General features: G+C 36.4%; 1 protein-coding gene across 3 annotated transcripts in view; it reads right to left on the reverse strand.

Annotated features, from left to right (window-relative positions):
- The window catches only part of HBS1L (HBS1 like translational GTPase), an 81,783-nt gene extending 63,543 nt beyond the window's left edge, over positions 1-18,240 (reverse strand). The window contains exons 1-5 of one of the 3 annotated variants that reach the window (XM_008691068.2): positions 18,052-18,240; positions 14,259-14,324; positions 6,883-7,011; positions 6,187-6,381; positions 3-4,948 (exon numbers count right to left, since the gene is read on the reverse strand). In XM_008691068.2, coding sequence (XP_008689290.2) covers positions 3,477-4,948; positions 6,187-6,381; positions 6,883-7,011; positions 14,259-14,324; positions 18,052-18,094 — 1,905 coding nt within the window. In that variant the 5' untranslated portion in view covers positions 18,095-18,240 and the 3' untranslated portion in view covers positions 3-3,476. Of the gene's footprint in view, positions 1-2; positions 4,949-6,186; positions 6,382-6,882; positions 7,012-14,258; positions 14,325-18,051 lie in introns of those variants that run through there. The other 2 variants (XM_040627816.1, XM_008691067.2) reach the window with 2 other exon arrangements.
- Between the last annotated feature and the right edge of the window lie 2,235 nt (positions 18,241-20,475).

The following is a 20,475-nucleotide window of genomic DNA, read 5'->3' on the forward strand; positions in this document are numbered from 1 at the left end:
TAATTTGTTTACAGGAACATAAAAGCAGGTATCTTTAGCATAAATTATTAAAATTCTGTTCTGAAGGATCAAGCTTATCTAAAAAATCCCTATGGATAAACTGTGATGTTTTCTTATTTAAAAGAATCTCACAATTATAATTTATTTTAATGTAGCTTTTACAAAAATGTATATATACACTCAAAATGACAAGTCTTTTACACCCTAAAAATTAAAAATACAATGTACAACTGTGAACACTGGGCCTATGTAATTTTAACAGAAAACTAGTAAAGAAATTTCTATCAACCCTTCCCTGTCTGGTCAACATTCTCTTTGTTTATATAAGTAACAAAAAACAATTTTTAGGCTACTACTAAAATGACTCTAAAACCAAATACATACTTATAGGAACACAAAACAAAAAACTTGTTGATACACAGTCTTCAAGGTGTAACTGTGTAGTTGGTTTATTTGTAATGGTCCACATAAAAATTCAGGGTCAATTTAAAAGGAAATAATCACATACGAACTCATTACTTTTCTCTTAAATGTGTTTAACAGCGCTTCCTTTCATACACAAAGAAAAGCACTGTACTAGTTTGATCTCTGGTGTGACAATCAGTTGCATGACCTGCCACTTGGACACTAAACATGAAATATAACACACTGGGAATATTTATTATTACTTACATGAGAAGATAAAAGAGTAAAAGAGAAGTTCAAGAAAGAAGGATTCAAAGTCAAAAAGAAGTTAGAATGCCAGTTATTAAACTCCAAATAGGAAAGAGTAAAACAAAAAAGAAAGAAAAGTTAAGCAAAGTATCATGTACATAAGTGAAACCCTAGTTTTTGGAAATTAATGGAAAGAAGAACCATAACCAAAAGAGCCAACCAAAGACTAGAATGCAAAAGGACAAAGCATCCAAGAACCATTTAAATCATGTAGATCATTTAAAGACAAAAAAACGTGAGCAAAAATAGTAATTTTCAATGTCTTTTGTATTTTATATCACTTAGAATATAATTACAGTACCGCTTACATTCCTAAAGAAAAATATTAATGCGCTTGATCATAATGCAAATAAAAATGGCTTTTGCATCACAAAACTGATATTGGAATTAGAAAATTAACCAAAACTCTTTGCATACCTGAGCTACCAAGACAGCAGTCAGTCAAAAACCAGCAGCTGGTGCAGAATATGCACATAGTGCAAGCAATCATCGTCACTGGGAATGTAGCCGGAACAGGCACTGGTCTCTGTATCAACGGCCAAAGGCCAAGGGTGGAAAGGGCAAGGGGCCTTCTTGGTTCCACCCTCTGAATCTCAGAGACTGTGACACTTCCTTAGTCAACAAGGCCATATCATGCATGTGCCTGACGGACCAGTAGCCATGACAAGGGAAAGAGGGAGAGACCTATTTAAAAATTGTTGCCTTCCCTATCATTCTGCAACATAGTTTTCCCCCTAAATAATCTTATAAATGGTATTTACAATCCTAATCAGTCAACAAAAAGAGACCTAGTTCACTCTATAAGATCTACTACACATGGCTTAGAAGTATTGTATTTCCACTTGAAAATCTGTTATAAAAGAAGGTAAAATAATAGTACCACTGTTCAATTTCAATATGGGTTAAATAAGTATTCGTGGGTTCATGTGTGAAGTGGACCACTTGCTTAACACTTAATCTATCTGGAATTATTGTCAGTTCCAAACAGACTCATAGAATACAATTCAATTCTAAGTGGGAGACTGCCCATACATAAATCTAGCTGATGAGCTGTATTCTAATTTTGCAAAATTACTAAAAATGTGTCATCGAGGTTTAAAACTAGGAAAACAAAATCAGCAGTTGGGATAATTCAAACTTTAAAATTGACCATAAAACATAACGTGATTTATATGCTCTCCTAAGCACCAGTATGATATGCACTGAAATATGCAATTAAAAACAAAACCTGAAGACATCATGAAAAAAGTGGTCAAGAACAATGAAGACATAATTCTTGCTTTTCCCACCAAAACACTGGATATAAGACATCATACACAGCTAAAAATATTGGAATGTCATTCTGAAAACAAACAAACGAGAAATACAAAAAAAAATTATCAAAAGCACAGTGAAGTAGCTGCCAGAGAAAAATATTTCTTTACTGGGAAAAGGCCAGCCATTTCATTTTCACTAAGAAATAACATTTTAGATACTATTTCCTGCAAGAAATATTAATAATACAATATCAGCATGCTCATGTAAAAGACTATAATTCCTAATTCGCAATTTTCCTTGGTATTCCTGATTACTAGAAACTATGAAGTACAAATTCACATTAGTCAGATGTTATTCTCAGCATCATTAATTCCTCTCATACCACTGATTTCTTCCCCTAAGGCAGTAGTTCTCAAGAAAAAGTAACACATCACAATCACCTAGGGACTATTTTGAAAAAACACACTCACTCCCAAATGCCATCCCTCAGAGGCTGATTCACCACGTCTAGAGTGAAGCCACAGTTCCTGTGTTTTGAAAAAATTTCCCCAGCAATTCTGATTGTTAGCTGAGGACTACTGCTTTAAGGGATGAATTACATACTTGTTCTAGCAACTAGAAGAGCTCTTATTTCGTCTACCATCGCTGAAACTTTGTCACTGTAGTACACACAGCTGTCAGTATCAAAGAGGAAAACTCCACATTTCTTTACTTACAGTATAAAAAAAAAAAAAGGTAAGAGATCTGATAAAACTATCTATCCAAACAACATGCAACCATACTTGAAAACACTTTCTATATATTTATTTTAAAGTGTGCATTTAGGACAAATGGTTTTGAAAATGTATAAAAATAATTTATGTATTAATCCAACTTTAATATATACATGGTCCCTTAAAGGATTTTCATTTTATTATCATCAAAAATGTATTTCAACAACCTCCACAGTATTCTTAAAAGTCAGGAATTTTAAAATTTTCTAATAGAAAAATTTTAAGTATTCACCTACAGAAAAATAATGAATGGGAATGATATTACTAATATTTTAAAATATAATTACGTCTCACCTATGCTATGCCACGTATCATAAGAAAAATCTTTATCACTAAACTATAATTCCAAGTGGCATTTTTGCTTAAGAACGAAGCACAAAAATACTTTATAAAAGAAAACATCTCACTGTAAAAACTTATAAAGTTGAATACTTTGAACAAAAATATCTGAGAGGTTTGATTTCACAATATCAAGTTTCCATATGCACTTTGTAAACATACACCCATTTTTAGGCTATCAACTTAAATAAAGCCAGTTATCACTAAAAGAAGATAGAGTAAAAAAAAAAATTTTTTTTTCAGTGCAAAAATACATATCAACTAAAGCTATCAACTGACTTAAGACAATTTTAATATAAAACTCACAACTTGAATCCCATTATATAATTCTACAGACTTTAAATTAATTGAAAACAAAAGCTCTACAACAATTATCAAGTTTTCCTTTTGTTACTATTCTCTAGTGAAAGCTTTCTTTTGATTAGCTTTTACAATGTCATCAGGAGATGCTGATTTGAAGTCAAATGGTGTTATTGCTATAAGAGGACTTATTTCTTTGTCCTTTATGTCTTGAACTTGTCTACTATAAAGAAAAGTCTTATACAGGTCAAGGGTGCGTCGCTTGCAGCTTTTCAGTGGGTAACGAAGACACAGTGTTGACGCAAAAGCTGAAGGTCTAGCAGCAAGGGCCTTGGTCCAAGAGAGAGAAAAAGGTGGTTTCCTAGTCAAAGAGCCTTTATTGGTTTTCTTATTATCCTTAGCAGAATTGAAACTTTTCCCTAACTTTGAACTTAAAACTTTTGTTCCTGATGTTGGAGCAACTGATTGGTCTACCGTGTGTTTTGGAACAAAATCAGGGGGTTTTATAAGGACACTAAGATCAATATTTGAATCTATTCCAGGTGACTTCATTTCAGATAAACTGAGCTTAAAAGAATCCTTCTTAATCTGAGAGTTGTCTATATCAATTGTTTCTGCAATCAAATCAGAAAGTGACAAATTCTCAAGGTCTCTTGTAGGAGAGGCTTTACAAAATGCCAAAGATGACAGAGATCCTGTTAATTCTGACACTCCAGTAGAAGACGGACACCGATTTGCTAGCTGTGACAGGGGAAAGGATCCCAAACTTAGATCTGTGAAACTGGCAGATGACTGGTTACAAAGATCAGATAAAGTAAAGCACTGGCTCGGGTTGTTTTCTTTGTGTTCCTGAAACTGCTCAGCTAGGGATGGACTTTCACACTGGGAAAACTGCAAATTGTCGTTTTTTAAAGTGTAATTCTTGGCACTTTGTTCAACTGAAGAAACATTTCCAACTTCAGTCATTTTACTAGCATTTAAATTATCATGAGCTCTATTTTCCAATGAGCTAGTTAAGACCGAAGGATTATTTAAATTTCCTATGCTGTTTTGTACTGGAATGTTTTGTAAATCAGGCAGTAAATTATTTTGAGTACATAAAGAGTTATTAGGTGTTATGTTCTTTATCATTAAGGATTTTAAATCTGGTATTTCTTTGAATGAAGAATCATCTTTGGAAACACATTCAGATTCATGAGGTCTTAACACATCAGCACCTAGATTCTTTGAAAATAGACTTGCCAGACTATCTGTGGTTGATAATCTGACTGATGGCTGACTTTTACAAGAATCTCTTGGCATATCATCAATTAGGTCAGCTAGTGACAGCTCTTTTGTTAACTTACATGATTCTAGTTTCTTTTCACTTTTAGGTCTGTCAAGTTTCTTTTTTTTATGGAGTAAATAGTGACTTGGTACAACTGAGGAATTAGGATATAATCCAGATTTTGCTACTGGGCCAGAAAAATCAAAGGGTTTGCTACTATGATCCAAGTGGTGTGCGGATTGAGGACCAGAGCTTTGAACATTATCAGCTGAAACTTCAGAGGAAGATAATAAGACTCCTTACCTTACAAAAGCCATTAATTTTCAGATGAATAGGTTGACATATGCAGAAGACAGTCACAGCAACCAAAAGGAAACATGAAATGAGGCATTTAATTACTAAATGTTTTGATTATAACATGAATAAAGTGATCAAATATTTGATCATTATTTAATAAAAAGTGAACACTCTGAAAAAAACAGTAATAAAGGAATTTTACCTTCCTTTAACCATCTAAAGTGACCTTCATACTTTGCTCACTGATACGTACAAATATAAGTACCAAGTTAGTCAATATTCTAATTTTCACAAATTTTATAATGTGAGGTTTTAACATATTTAAATTATCATCAGAATTGTCAAATTCAAAACATCTAAAAGACCAATGTAAGGAACTAGGTTCATCTTCTCCTGTATTTTTTAATGTATTAAAAACAAGCAAACAAATAACATTCTGTAATTTCTGAAATAAACTATTAATAAAGATAAAATATTACAGACTCATTTTCATAAGGTCAGTTACAAGTGCCTCCCCATCAAAATTCTTTTAAAATTTAAATAGAAAATAAAAAACCACCCTTATTTCATGGTAACAGACTGCATACAACTTTGCATGGTAAAAATCTAGTCTTCAGGATACAGGAAATATTAACCCAGTTAAGAAATCACCATGCTCCCACTGACAGATACCAAACCAATTATTATAAAGATCTCTAGTTCCCTTCTTATGCCAATTAAATTCAAGAAATAACTCCAAATTCTGTAAATTTAAAATTAAAGATCTGGCTTTGAAATGCAAGAACAGTGTAATTATGATACTTATGATATTTAAATAAAACTAATACATTTACAAATGCTATAAACATAAAGGCATTTTTGTAATTAATTATCTGGCTATTAATTTCCACCTTCTGAGCCATCAGAGTTAAAAAAAAAACAATAATTATTAAAAAGCTCTCTAAGCTACTGACAAGAAGCAACAAGTGTCTTATCTTGTTTTTATCTGATTTTATTTCCCCTATATTCTGCTAGTTAAAAATAAAGGCAGGGAAATAATCAAAAAACAAGCTTTAACAGAGGGAAGAAAACATAGCACTCAGCTTAAAAATTCACAAATGGGAAAATCAACCGATGATCATCAGGATTACTGTAACACGCACAATTTTCTGCCTACTTTTCTAAACAGCTAAAGGAAATCAAAGCCTCTTTTAAACCATTAGCTGTAAAACAAATAAAAAAGAACAAGTAAAAGCATACCTTTTGCTATCTTCCCTGTAGATATTGCTCCCTCACTCTTGACCTTCCAATTCTGCATCTTATCTTGTTCCAGAACCACTGCCAAAGCCTTCTGCACATCAAACTTGTTCTTCAGAACTGCTTCAATCAAAGTGTCATCTGGCACAGCATCTCCAAGTACCTCTCTCATGTGATCAAGGCATGAATAAAGACGAGCTAGAACAGAAAATAATTAAAAGCCATAAACGATGCCATGAAAGAACCCTCAATCTTCAAAACAAAACAAAAAAAGGATTTGAAACTACATTAGGATGTCCAACTCTCCTCTTTCCTTGGCAAATATTACTTATAATGATTATATTTCTATCCACAATATACCTATGTTTCCCTATTAGAGCTCATGAAACAATAAACAATAAACATTGCTAGAAGAAAACAAATCACTGAAGTTTCTCTTCTAAGGAAATGAAGATCTCAGTCGAAAATTCCAGTTACTAAATAACAGCCACACAACCAATTTTTCAACCATAGAGTTGAAACTCCTCACAAAATATACTTACTAAAATGTAAATTTTCCTTGAAGATACAAGAGACATTTATACCATTCTTACCTACAATCACTATTATGAACAATCACAATAAACCTAATAACTTCTGGTATACTGATTATCAATCATTTTCACACATGAAGCACAGATTAACCACTTTTTACTATACCTTGATCAATTCCACTCAGCTGATGGTTCAGAAGAGAACTGGAGGACTCTTTCAGATCTTCATAATCGTACTCTTCTACAGGCTCAACAAGTGAAGGCTTGTCGCGCCGCGAGTAAATGAACTGAGCAGCTAGAAGAGAAAATGACGGAAGAACGCTGAAGCACAGCCACTTCCCAGTAAATCTTTTTTTTCCCCACAAAAGTTAAAATAGAAATTAAAGATTCTGACCTACCAGCTATGGGCATTTACCCACATTCTATAATAATGGATAAAAACAAACGAAGACAAAGCATACCATACCCTAAATCCCTCTCAGACGTCCTCAGTAACTGCTCACTGGCCTCATGCAATCATCCTCTTCCTTTCTTCCTATCTTCAACACCTCAACCAAGCTGATTTTCACTACAGTTTTCAAACGCTACCTTTCCTAATACCTCTTCCCTGCCTACTACTCCATCTTCCATGCAAAATGTTCTCTTCTTTGGAACAAATATTTCAAACCACATACCAAACTTGCTTATTTGTATAATTAAGAAAATACTAAAAACGAGTTAATTTTCACTTTCCAAGAACTGCTAATTTTGCCTGAACCCAACAGTTGACCAAAATCATAGGCCTTAACTTCTGAACAAGTCCTACTTTCAGTCAAACACTAGCTACGCTGCATGCTAGTGTCACATACCTAACTTTGACTTTCAGCGATCAGTCTACGCCATACTACAGCACTCAGTGTCATCACTCAATGTATAGCTGGTATTGTAGATTTCATTAAAAGAAGGAAAGACACGATACACCGAGTATCATAAACAAAATACAAGTGAGCAAAGGAGAATCACACACGCCCAAAGTGCTGACTCTTCCACCTCAGCGGGATGCCCACTGAACTCAATTCCTGGAGACTCTGCTCAATTATGAAGAAATAAAATTAAAGAATAAGAAAGACAGAAATTTTAATACAGTATTCTACAGGCAAGGTGTTACTAGGGATGTGATATTATTTAGCTTTCTGCAAGAGCACGTAACACTTAAGTCTACTGCTTAGTGTTCCTACATTTAGCTTTTGTTCATGTGTTCAAGAAGGCACTATCAATGAAAGAAAGGGAAACTAACTACATTCAAAATTTATGGCTACTGCTTATAAATAATGCACATACAGACATTAGATAATACTATGGCTTATGTGTAACACCCATACGCAGAACGCTGTAGCATAAGGGCTATGTACGCATAGAATAAATCAACCGTGGCCTTACGGATGAGTAGGAAAGGCAAAGAAGAAAAATGGAGCGATGTATTTTAAAAGCCAAAATAGTAGTATAGATAACAAGTGCCACAGAAGCACAGAAGATTGGCACAGTTCTAAAAAATGAGGTGAGAGCATCAGAAAAACTGAGGAAGAGGTGGAAGACATCTTGGAGAAGGAGAGCAAATAGAGAGAACAGCTGAAGAGAATTCAATCTATTCCGGTATAAGGCATGTTACCCCAACAAAACCTATTCTGACCAAATGGTAAAGAGGAGAATGATGAGGGTGTAACTTTCAAGTGCTTTGGTCTATGAGATTTTTTCCCCAACACTTCAATGTTTGGCATCATCACCTAATAGCAGCAGGTACAAAGTAACACGCACCACAGAATATGACACCGTAACTGTAATGGAGTGCAATGCCAGAGAGACCCACACACTTCCTCCTGGCTCAGTCTGGAGGACGTGCGGCTTGCTTTGTGCATGCTTACTGCTTGGCTCTCCAGGATCTGTGAGCATTTGCCTTTGCAACTTTACTCGTTAGTTCAACTCCTTCTCACATTTCTATTAAGCTTCCTACCTTTTTTTAAATGTAAACTCCTATATTTACTAGAATATTTCTTTATTAGGAAGTTAACATATCTTTTCAAATGTGCGAACATTTTTATTAACATGATTACTGCCTTAGCTAGTACTTCACAGATTGAGTCTGATCTGTCATGATCCTATTTTTTCCCAGATGTTCTGTTATTTTCAGTATACAGTTTTGAAGACCATAAGGTTTTTCCAGAATACACATATGATGCTGTATATATATCTCCCTATTTATCCCCTTCTAGTACGAGGAGAATAGAACACTATTACAAAGTCAGCATGGCTAAACAGAAGAGACATCCTATTTACAGACTCTTTAAGAGGATCACTATTTTCATGTTAAAATCTCAGAATGAGGACGTGTCTTACAATCAAATGGCATCTCAACATTATTTACTTCAAGTGGTACATAAAATTACAGTATTTACATTCTGTGTCATCTTAGATTTAATAAAATGTGGTAGTACTAAAAAAAATGTGAACGGGGCCACTCGGTGCCTGATAATTTAGGAATTATTTTCCTAGCTATAATAAACTACTCAGTTTAGCTTAAAAGTAACAAATACACTTTCTCCAACTTCCTCTCATAGCTTTCACCTGCAAAGAAAATCCCAAGAAAAATAAAAAATTAAGTGAGGAAAAAATCAGATCATTTCCCTCAACAATCTTCACTTAGGAAATAGTGACGGGAAAAGGAAGTTGTCAATATCCAGACTGCTACCCAACCTCAGGGAAGCGTGAGGGTTCCTTACCCCCGATCCACACACAAATCCAACTCAGAAACCTCTACTATGGCCACTGTTTTGGAAGCAGGGTTGGCTAGATTTGCTGGGAAGTGGGGAGGGAAGGAGGGTAGACAAATCCCCCAGGGAAAATAATTACTAGTGGGGAAAAACAGTCCAAATCTTTGAAGTTGAAATGAGAGCCCAAAAAGCAACAAATACAATAAAAGAATAAGAAAAAGAGCAATGGAGAGGAAAGGATAAATCTAAAATGCTATTCGTTTTTAAATTTTAATCACAAACTTTGATGGAAATGCTTTTTGAAAAACTGGGACACCCGTGGTGACTTTTAAAACTTCAGGCAGTTTAACAAACATAAAAGTTTACAGAATTCAAAATCTGACTCCTACAACTGCCCCAAATTGTTTCCTTAACACCTTAAAAATAAAAATCATGTAAGAGGCACTCGTTAATGACACAGCTGTCTGGGCTTCCTGCTCTGGAGGTTCTGATTCAGTGATGCTGGAAACGGGGCAGGGAATCTGCATTTTTAAAATGTCTCCCAGCTGAGCAATTGATCATCAACAAACATTAGGAAACACTGGCCTACAAATCCCCCCTGTAGTCCACTCTGTACAGTCATCAATTCCTTCTGAAAATACTGTCCCCTCACTCAAAACCCTTCAACAAGCTGACATGACACACCTACAGTTAAAAACTGGCTCTCACAGCTTGCCTCCTACTTCCTTTCCTAGTCCTCTTTCCAGCTGCAACTGCATTAATCGTATGAGTGTTCTCAAATAAGCCTCACACAGGCCACAGCTCAAGCACGCTATTGTCTTCTTCTGCCAAGGAAGCCATTCTTCCTCCCTAATTTACCAGTCCAACCTCCCCTCCCTCCAGAAGCCTTCCCAGACTCCTTCATGCGGGGCTATGGCTTCACCCACCATACCGCTGTGGCATGTTTGAAGAGGACTTTTAACATGCTAGCTTATATTAAACTAATTTATAAACTTATTAGAATAGGGCTTTTCTTACACGATGATGCTCAGTAAAGATTCTGAGTTGGAATGGACTGAATAAGGATCACTACTGTTTGAGTAATCACTGGAGGCCTTTCGACTGAGGTGGCTTCAATGCCTTGACAACAAATGGAAAACCAAGCCAGAGTGAATTACTGTAAATGCCTCAGGAACAACCAATCACAAAAGGCCAACTAGACTTTCCCAAATAATGCAACCCTTAAGCTACAGCCAACTAGACTTTCCCAAATAATGCAACCCTTAAGCTACAGCCAAATAATTTCTTTGCTTTGTTTCCTGTATTCTCTATAAAAACCTTGCTCCTAGCTCTGTTCCAGTGGAGCACTCCTAACCCCTTCATTTGCAGTTGCCTGATTCAACTGTTGTTTGCTCAAATAGATTCTTAAAAATTTCAATATGCTTCAGTTTATCTTTTAACACTTCTAATTTCAGTAGGCAAAACAAAACCCACAACTGTTCAAATAAAGTTAAATATATAGGTTATTTTTGCCATCCCCAATTCCTTGACATATGTTCAATATTCAGTATCAGAGTCAATCTTTCCAAAGGAAAAAAAACCGTAACATTTAGAAATCACCGTTTCATCATGAAAACTGTGCTTAGTAGAGTTCAAAAAAATACAAGTGCTGATGAATTTTAGACATATTCCTATTAATTGATAAAATCACTCAATTATGAGAATTCATTAAGACCATGAATATGATCATCTCTTCAATGACAGTGGCTAAGAACAAAGAAGATCCTTCTAAAACTATTCTTTTTTTTTTTTTCAGAAAATCACTCGGAAAATATACCACTAAAGAGGAAAAGTTTCTGATCTAATATCACTATGTTTTGAAAAATTAAAAAATCCAAAACCACATGTTTTTTGTTAAAAATAAAGTTTGTCACAGAAAAAACTCAAACCATTTACCTGTATCTCCTGCTTTGATAATGACATTGACTTCTTGGAGAGTACAAAAGTAACTAAAGGAGTAAAACTGTCCTGAATATGAACCACACACAAGACACACATGAAGAGCTATGAGAGACACAAGGATAAACTCTGACCTCAAGAAAGCTAGACCATGAGTGCAAATATCAGAAAAGCATCCTCAGAATGTCTGACCTGGTGTACTATCAGTTCCTCACATAAGATTAAGGATGATTTATCCAGATAAGCCTAGATAAATCAATGTGTTAACCTGCAAGATTAAGATGTCTTTCGGTAGTTCCTCCCTCTGTAAAGGTTTCTACCCTCATGCAAGCCAGATTCAACCAACTTCTAAATCCTGCAGACCTTAACTCCTGTAATTATCTCTTGAATCTATCTCCAAATCGAATGCTACCACCCTTGTCCCAAACGAATGATTCTCAAAGCAAGCATCAACATACCATGGAGGGCTTGTTAAAACAGTAGCTGTGCCCCACTCTGAGTTTCTGACTGGAACGGGGCCAAGAATTACTTTTCTAATAAATTCTCAAATGATGTTATGACACATGGACCACATTTTGAGAACACTGTCTTCAAATATCCCCATCTCTAGATTAGTACAATAATCTCCAAACTAATCTACATATATCCACTCATGTACTGCCTTCAATCCAGTCACTACCAGGTAGAAGGGATTTTTTAAAAACTCCAATCTAATTATCACATCCACATCATCTTCTCATTTCATGAACATGTCCTGCTCTCTACTGCGCTTACAATATGAATGAGGAAGTTAATGCTACCAGCTATCACTTTATCACCTAGTCAATTGTGTCAGTATTATTACAGGAGCCCACAGGGTTAACCCACGAAGTTTTTTTTTTAACACTGCAAATAGCAAGTGTTTGGGAGGTTCCTTGGACAAAATGAAATTTCTTTTATTCCTCATCCCTACAAAAGTGGCCTTGAACCCCTGCATAAGGAGCTCTAAAGGAATGCTGATGAAGCCATCTCTCAGCTTCAAACCCAGCCTTCTTTATTCTGCTTTGTGATGCTGGGGTTGCAGTCTCTAGGTAGTTCATTTCTTCGACAGCTGGCTTCCTTTTAGGATCAGCCAATAGGGGAGATGCTAAAGGGAGACTGGAAGGCCAGAGGAGGAAGACATGTGCTCCTGTCCTTTGCTTCTTGTGCAGCCCCCTTGCCCCAGCAACGCTGCACTTTGCATAAGAGCAATTAGTACCAGTGAACAGTTCACCCATAACTCCCAGAACTAGCTTCCATGTGTCCCCACCACATCCCCCAGAAACCATGACCGACCAGCCAGCCAGCTAGAATTCCTTCTTCAAAAGACTGAATTCCAGCTTCACGGGGTCCTTTTGCTGACACCAGTACCAGCCATGCAGTATCCCCCTCCTTGGAGGGCTGAGTCCCCATTCCACAGTCCCTCCTCTGAATTTCAAAGGCGAAGCAGAACCCCCTTATCATAGGTCTAAGCCCGAGCTCCAAGTAGGCCCTCTACAAGCTCCTTAAAGGTTGGGTCTGACCTCACCCATTTGCTCCTCCAGAACTAGGTAAATGCTTCCTGAAGTTACCACCTCCTTGATATTTTGCTTGCCTTTCTTGCATTTTTTTGTTCTTTAAAATCTGGTGAACAACTTCTTGTATTAAATTCTCTCTGACAAAATAATTGGTGCAATTTCTATCTCCTAACAGGATCCTGACTGGTAACGGTGTTAACACTGGTGCAAGAGAGGAAAGGCCTTGATTAGGAAGGCTAAATGAGGCAAGTACAAATAAAGAGTTAGATGCACTTCAGAGGAACAAGTAACAGGGTAAGAGATGGCAGGAAGAGGAGAGGTGCTAAGACAACTTGTGGAACACCTATGCTTCATAAAGAAAAAGGAATTCTAAAAAGTCAGAAGGCACATATTTGGTCTTCAGAGACTGAAAGTGAGATTAAAGCAGGCACAGGTGTACAGGACAGCCCCGTAGACTATATGGTATTAATGACAAAGTGGATTTTGATACAAATGTTAATTGTATTAAGTCTTTAAACTCACAGAAAATGAGTTTTGTGAATTATATTTATGTTGTACCTAACTGTATTTAATTTCACCCTTCCGTGGCATAGTAAAATTGCAGGGCATTTTAACCAACTGTTTATAGAGTAGGCTGAAATTTGAAGACAAATATATTGCTAGGGAAATTAGGAGAAAAGGTCCGGTCAAAGAGCACATCTTTGCTGAAAAGAACATATGAATGCTTCATGTTTTCTTTATATGGTGGCAAAGAAGAACTCTTTCAGAGGGTAAGACAGGAGATGCAGCTCTGATGTGGAGTCCTACAGGAATGTGAACTCTAAATCACTCTGGCTCCAGGAGGACTGACCTACATATATTTGGTTTATTTAACGAACTGTTTAATAGCAGATAAACTGAAGTACTGAAGTATGAAGGGAAGTCTATGCATAACACCTCAATGTTTCTAAAACTCAAGAGATTCCTGAGTATATAAAAGTAATTGCTACCGGCCTTCAGAAGTTCTAAATTTTCGTTACTGACTAAATTACCATTTCGGTACAATTCAGATTAATTGCAAGGTACAAAGAACATTGTAAAAAACATAGTTTTCAACATTTCTTCAAATGTTTAAAGCTAAATGATGAAATCAAAACTTTAGATTCTATTCATGGATAAAGAAATGATTCTATACACCTTTAGAAAGTTAAAGACATTATCTTTTTAAATGTTACATAATATAATAGTCTTCAGGAACACTCTAATCCTAGAATGACAATAATACTTAGTTAACATTTTTTAACACCCAAATAATGGAAATTAAATTATTTTTTAAAAGTCACCTGTTGATGGCGAAATACAGTAATCATCCTCCACAGACTGGCCATAGAGATCATCATCTTCAAAATCTAAAATAAAAACACAAGAGATAAAGTCTTCACAAGTTCTTTTTATATTCTTAGTTATTAACAAGGAAGCATCTGAATTCTCTCCAAACTAAATTGTTCCTCAAAATTAAAGGACCTTGGAATGTCTACATTTCCAAAAAATTCTAAAAATTTTACCCACAAAGTAGGTACTTACTTTCTGTATTCATAAAGACATATATAGTTCTTCAGTTTTTAAGCTAATTGGTTTTTTTTAATTTTTCCAAGTTTTCACTGCATGTGATCAAAAAATGATACTACCAGAGACCACACGCCTGAATCGTCTCCAGTGTTAAATCTGAAATAAGTCATCCATTCATTTTTTTTCACCAAGCGCCATTCTGTGACCAAAGCATTTATTTCCCATACAACTGACTAGCACGGGGTATACAATCAGACCATGAAAACAGTTTTTCTTCATGTCAAGCTGGTTAATTTCTGTAAAAACCATCTTATCCTAAATTCCCTTATGCTCTCTGTTCATGCTAATTAGACTTTTTTCCTACTGACTAGAATATGTACTTTGCCCAGATTTTCCTAAGGCTGTTTCTTTTTCCTCGTTAAGGTTCCAGCTCAAATGTCACCTACTTGCATACGTCTTCCCTGACCACTCTGGTAAAGCGGCAAGTCTCACCCCAACACGTTCACTCTCTAGCACACTCCTCCAGTTGTGTCTTCAATGCACTATCTGTCTCATTCCATGAGACTATAAGCTCCTTGAGGGAAAGGCTTTGTCTTAGCCAACTACCTGGCACATGATTGGAACTAAATTAGTGTTCCTTTTATTATAAATTAATGAACCGAACAATTTAAAACTAAAACCCACAAAAAAGGTTATTATGTTTACATAAATGCATTTATTCATTTGACAAATAGATTATGCCAAGGACTATTAGACATATCTGAGGGACAACAGTGAGTGACAGGTACATTCCCAGATCTCTATGAACCTAAAATCTAACAGGAAACATAGACACAAAAGCAGGCAATTACAAAATTATATGACAAATGTTTGAGACATGAGAAATATACAGTGATTTGGGATCACACATATGAACAACAAAAACAGAACTGGGAATGGGGTGGCTGGGGAAAGATCCCCAGAATATAATATTTAGACAAATCCCAAAGGACAGTAAGCTAGTTTCTGAGGGTATTCATATAGCAGGAACAGCATGTTCAAGGGTTGAGACCAAATATTTACAGCAAAGAAAAATTAGATAAATGCTGCTTTTGGATAAAAATATGTAACAGTCTGGGGTGCCTGGATGGCTCAGTTGGTTAAGTGTCTGCTTTCGGCTCAGGTCATGATCCCAGGGTCCGGTGGGTGAGCCCCACACTGGGCTCCCTGCTCAGCAGAGAGCCTGCTTCTCCCTTTCTCTCTGCTGCTCCCCCCGCTTGTGCGTGCTCTCTGTCAAATAAATAAATAAAATTTTTTAAAAAATATGTAAGTCAATAAATTATTAGATCACAATCCCAGTAAATGATTTATTAGCAAATAAATGAGGAGCCATTTACAAAATATTATTTTTAGATATGAAAGCCAAGAAACTTTTTTACCATGTCAGTTTTTCAACTCAAATTGACCCTAACTATGCCACAATATAAAAAGATGAAGAGAACTCTTTCCTAGTATTTTTGTAAAGTGATTCTTTTCCTCAACAAAATTCTGTAGTATTCACCGCACATAAAGTATTGTTGGAGTAAATGTAACAATAGAGTAAATATAACAATAAGGTATGGACTACGCCCTCCTGGCACTTTTAAATTAGTAGCTAACTCAGCATTAGCTAAAGGCAGTCATGTAAAGTACTACCCAAATTAAAGAGAAGAACAAAGTGAAAGTTAAATAGAGGAACCAATAGGTTTAAAGCACATACTCTCTCTAATAACGTCATATTACTTTTAAGAATTTTCAATTATTTTAAAATAATACGAAGGGGAAACTTAAACTGAGAAAAAAGAGAAATAAGCTGAATCTTTAAAATGAGTACAATTTTATAAGCAGGAGATGGGGATGAACCTCCTATGCTATAGGAACAGCTTGTTTATGATGTCATCAATTGTTCCAAAGAAATATGAAAAAGAACAACCTGAACTGGGGTTGCCCAGGTGAGAAGACACTTAGCACTCACTCCCACAGGCCAAGCACCTCTCCTCCAGTAAGACTTTCCTTCACATTAGAAATCCTGCTTAAACTCCTCCAACCCACCGGGAATAAGGGGTCCTCACTTACATAGCTCTCACAGCATCTTGGGAGTACTTTTTGTAGCCTGTCATACTCCAATCATCTGTTACTTGTGTAGATTCCCTTTAGATTCCCTCAAGCATCTTACTATAAGTCCCCAAAGCTTTGAGCAGTACTCCGAGCACTCAATTAATGAAGAATAAACACTCAATTAATGTTGGTTGAGGAAATTATACTTACTTAAGAAATGAATAAGTTGCAATTAGACCTATTCGTATTTTTTATATCATAACCTCAAAAATATCTCTGAGGCTAAAGTCATCCCTCAAGTAGCAGTGATCCACATGCAATGCTTACCCACTGCAACACTTAAAACGGCCTCCAATCTGAAGTGAACACCAGGAACCTAACATGAGCCTGGCTGACTAGGTGACAGTCTCCAAATGTAGCACACAGGGTTAGTTATCCTCCGCTGTGGTTAGGGCAATACTAATGTTCTAGGATAATCGTCTGGCAATGCCAATAACATATTAACCACACATATTATATATAACATATAATATGTTATAACATATAACCAACATATTAAGCACACTTACACGATCTGCACTTTAAAAAGACAATAGGTCTTACTCCTTTTTTGCACTCTTTCATATTTATTTATAATTTTAGTTTGCATAATGCTTGGTGATGCCTATAATTATCCACTGCATAGAGATGATGTGCTTACCCTAAACTAATTCTCTTTTTAAACTCCTAAAGAACATTCATATGCACATTTTTTTATTTCATTTTTTCAAATCAAGAAGTATGTTCCGGAGCCGCCTTGCTTCTAGTATTTTTTTTCCCTCCCATTCCAAAATACATTTAAATTCAACATTATCGACCAAGAACTGGGTATACACGTCAAGGTCAACTGATCCAGTTATTCACTGGGCCTTTTTGATATATTTTTTTATCGTCTCCTAATTATTAACTTTAAACTCATAGAAAATAAGTTATCTGCTCAAGCCAAGTTCTGTACTCAGTATATATGAACAAACACAAACGATTTACCATGTATACCTAAGTTACGGCAAAACAGTTGAATGTAGGCATGAACTCAATCCGTCTTTTACAAATAAGCAGTTTCATGGGCATTTTTGAAAAGGGGGTCGCAAAACACTACCTAGGAGTAGACAATTATATACCCGACCTGAGGGGAGACAATAGGAGGGAGAGATGATAATGCTTACGTGCACAAATATCACCAGATCCCAACCTTCCCAAATGTCCTTCCCATACGACTGCGTGCAGCAACCTCCCCCTCCCTAAATAAAATCAATCCCAGAGAGAAGCCACGACTTAAAACAATGCCATTCGCCAGCACTCAGATGTACTGTTATTTTCTCCAACTGAGCCTAGTCTGAATTCCAGCCTTGCACCACAAACGAGAAATTCACACATCGAAGTGAAAGCCAACGGGCTGCGATCCCAGCTGGAACCGCGAAAATGACGTCCCGGCATGACCCTGCCACCTACCTTCATCGTAGTTATAGCCTCGGACATTCCGATGCCGGGCCATGGCGTTGGAGAGGGCGTTCGCCACAGCCCCTTACAAAACACACGGTTTAGATACTGATAAAGCGCCAACTGCGGCCTGACCGACACATACGCGCCATCTTAACTTCCGGCAAGCCTCTGCGCCGAGCGCCTGCGCACGCGCGACGTCTTTTCTGCGCACTGCAGGACGGCAACGTCTCAGGGTCACCCGCCACCCTGGGGCCATGCGCAGAGACGCGCACGGAAGCGTCCTTTTAGCATGGTCCCGCCCACAGACGGGTTGACTGACAGAGGGCTCGAAGGGGCGGGATCCCAGTGTCTAGTATTTGCCGGTTTGTACCAAAGCTTTGGAGCCTGAGTCCTGGACCTACGTCAGCGTTCCGGGTTATTTCCCAAATCTGGTTTCTGATAATGAAGCTGACTGTGTGCTTGATAGAAGCAGGAAACTTATGTAACTTTCATCTTTGAGGCCTAGTTAGGCACGTAATAGGCACTCACAAACTTGTACACGTTTGGTTTAAGAATCGGTCCAAGATTTAGAGGGGCGTAAAAATGACTCTGTTTAAATGGGTATATATGGTTTAACTGAGAACCTTGCTACAATAGGTCACCATGCCTTCGTGTATGTAAGTTATGGTTTCACGTGTATGCTCCATCCTGCGTTAACACCTTTAGTAAACAGATGTCTGCCCTTTAGCTGTGCACACAATTATCAGCATCGTAAGGAATTCTTTGAGCATTCATTGAACACATAATCATGTGTAACATGCGAAGGGTATTAAATATAGCTTATTAGACATAGCACTGGCCTTAGATATCCTCATTTCTTAGGACGCAAAGTGGAAACAAAAACACAAAGTGAATGATGCCATGTAAAAAAATCAGCATCATTATCATAACTGAACAAATTACACTTCGGTTCTAGCCTGTTTTCAAAATGGTGATACATCAAATTCTAGAACTGAATTAAAAACTTACTCAACTTTATTATACGTAATAAAAAGATAATGATGCAAATGCAGTTCATATTTGTAAGTGGCTTGAAATATAATTTATACGTGCATTTGATCGTGTCTGATTGCCAAGTGTTTGTTCTTAATTATCATTGATGTTTAATGTAGCTCCAAGACAAAATTATACACAAAAATAGTTGCTAATTTTATATGGCCTAAGGGTTTTATTTTACACTTTTAGATAATTTTTATGTTGCAGCCTGTTTCTTTGTAAAATGGAGATAGTAATAGTATCTAACTCACACAGTGGTGAATAATAAATTATCCTTTTAAGATGATTTCACACAGATCTCAGATGCTTTAAAATGTTAGGCGTTAAAATACAAATGGCAGCTTCTAGCCGGGTGTAATTGTCAATTACGAGCTTCAGTATATAACTCAACTGAGGTAGGAAGCGGATGAGTTATAAATTGACCACATAAACAGTACTACAAAGCAATGAAGAAGAAAATATTACTTCTTCCTGAGGAATAGTATATAATTTGCTTCTGGTTCATCAATAATGCACTCTTTTCACATTCTAAATACTTTTTAGAACCTTGACTTCATCTCAAGCAATAGCGTCTTCAGAAATAAACCCTTCACTGACTTCCTCAGAAAGTGTTAGGAATTTTATTCTCTGCCCCCAGAATTCTTCAGTTGTGATTTTTGTATTGTGGTTTGATGGAAAGTACTGTAATTTTGGAGTCAGACAAACCTGGATTTCAGTGCCAGTTCTGCCACTTTCTGTTAACTTCTTTGGGCTCAATGTATTCATCTGTAAAATGGGTACAAAAAGTTATGTCTTCTGTTTTGTGAAAAGTAAATGAAGGAATGGATATAAAAACAGCTGTTACCTAATAAGTTCTGTAAGAGAGGAAAAAATCTCTTCTTTGGGTCTCTGACTATAAGAGTTAAGCTGCCATAAGAGAGATTAATAGGAGAAAAGCACACAAGTTTAAATTTTTACACACACATGAAAGCCTTCACAAGAGAGTGAAGATCCAAAGAAATGACCACAGCAGGAAGCTTTTATAACTTTTAAACAAAGAAACAATCAACTTGTCAAGAATTGATAAGACAAAGAGTTATGGGCTATGGGTAGTTAATTGTGGGGAAGTAACTAGGAAATGTATGGTAGTGGTAAGGGGGGTGCAAAACAAGTGGAAGATAAGGGTTAGTTCAGTAAATTTGTACAGATCAATTTCAGCATCAGTTCCCTCTGACAATAAGGATGCTTTCTTGTCCTGGTATAGGAAAGGTATCTTTCTCATGGGAAATGTGATGGCCTGTTTTATAAAGAAAAGGTTAGGTTTGCAATTTCTGAGGTTCCTTCAGCTCAAAACAATCAGTATGCCAAAGTGGCATATTTTGGGGTGAAAGGCTCTGGAGTCCTTCAATACTCAATAAA

The sequence above is a fragment of the Ursus maritimus genome, unplaced genomic scaffold (assembly GCF_017311325.1).
Source record: "Ursus maritimus isolate PB19 unplaced genomic scaffold, ASM1731132v1 scaffold_13, whole genome shotgun sequence".
In the NCBI taxonomy this organism is placed as follows: Eukaryota; Metazoa; Chordata; class Mammalia; order Carnivora; family Ursidae; genus Ursus; species Ursus maritimus.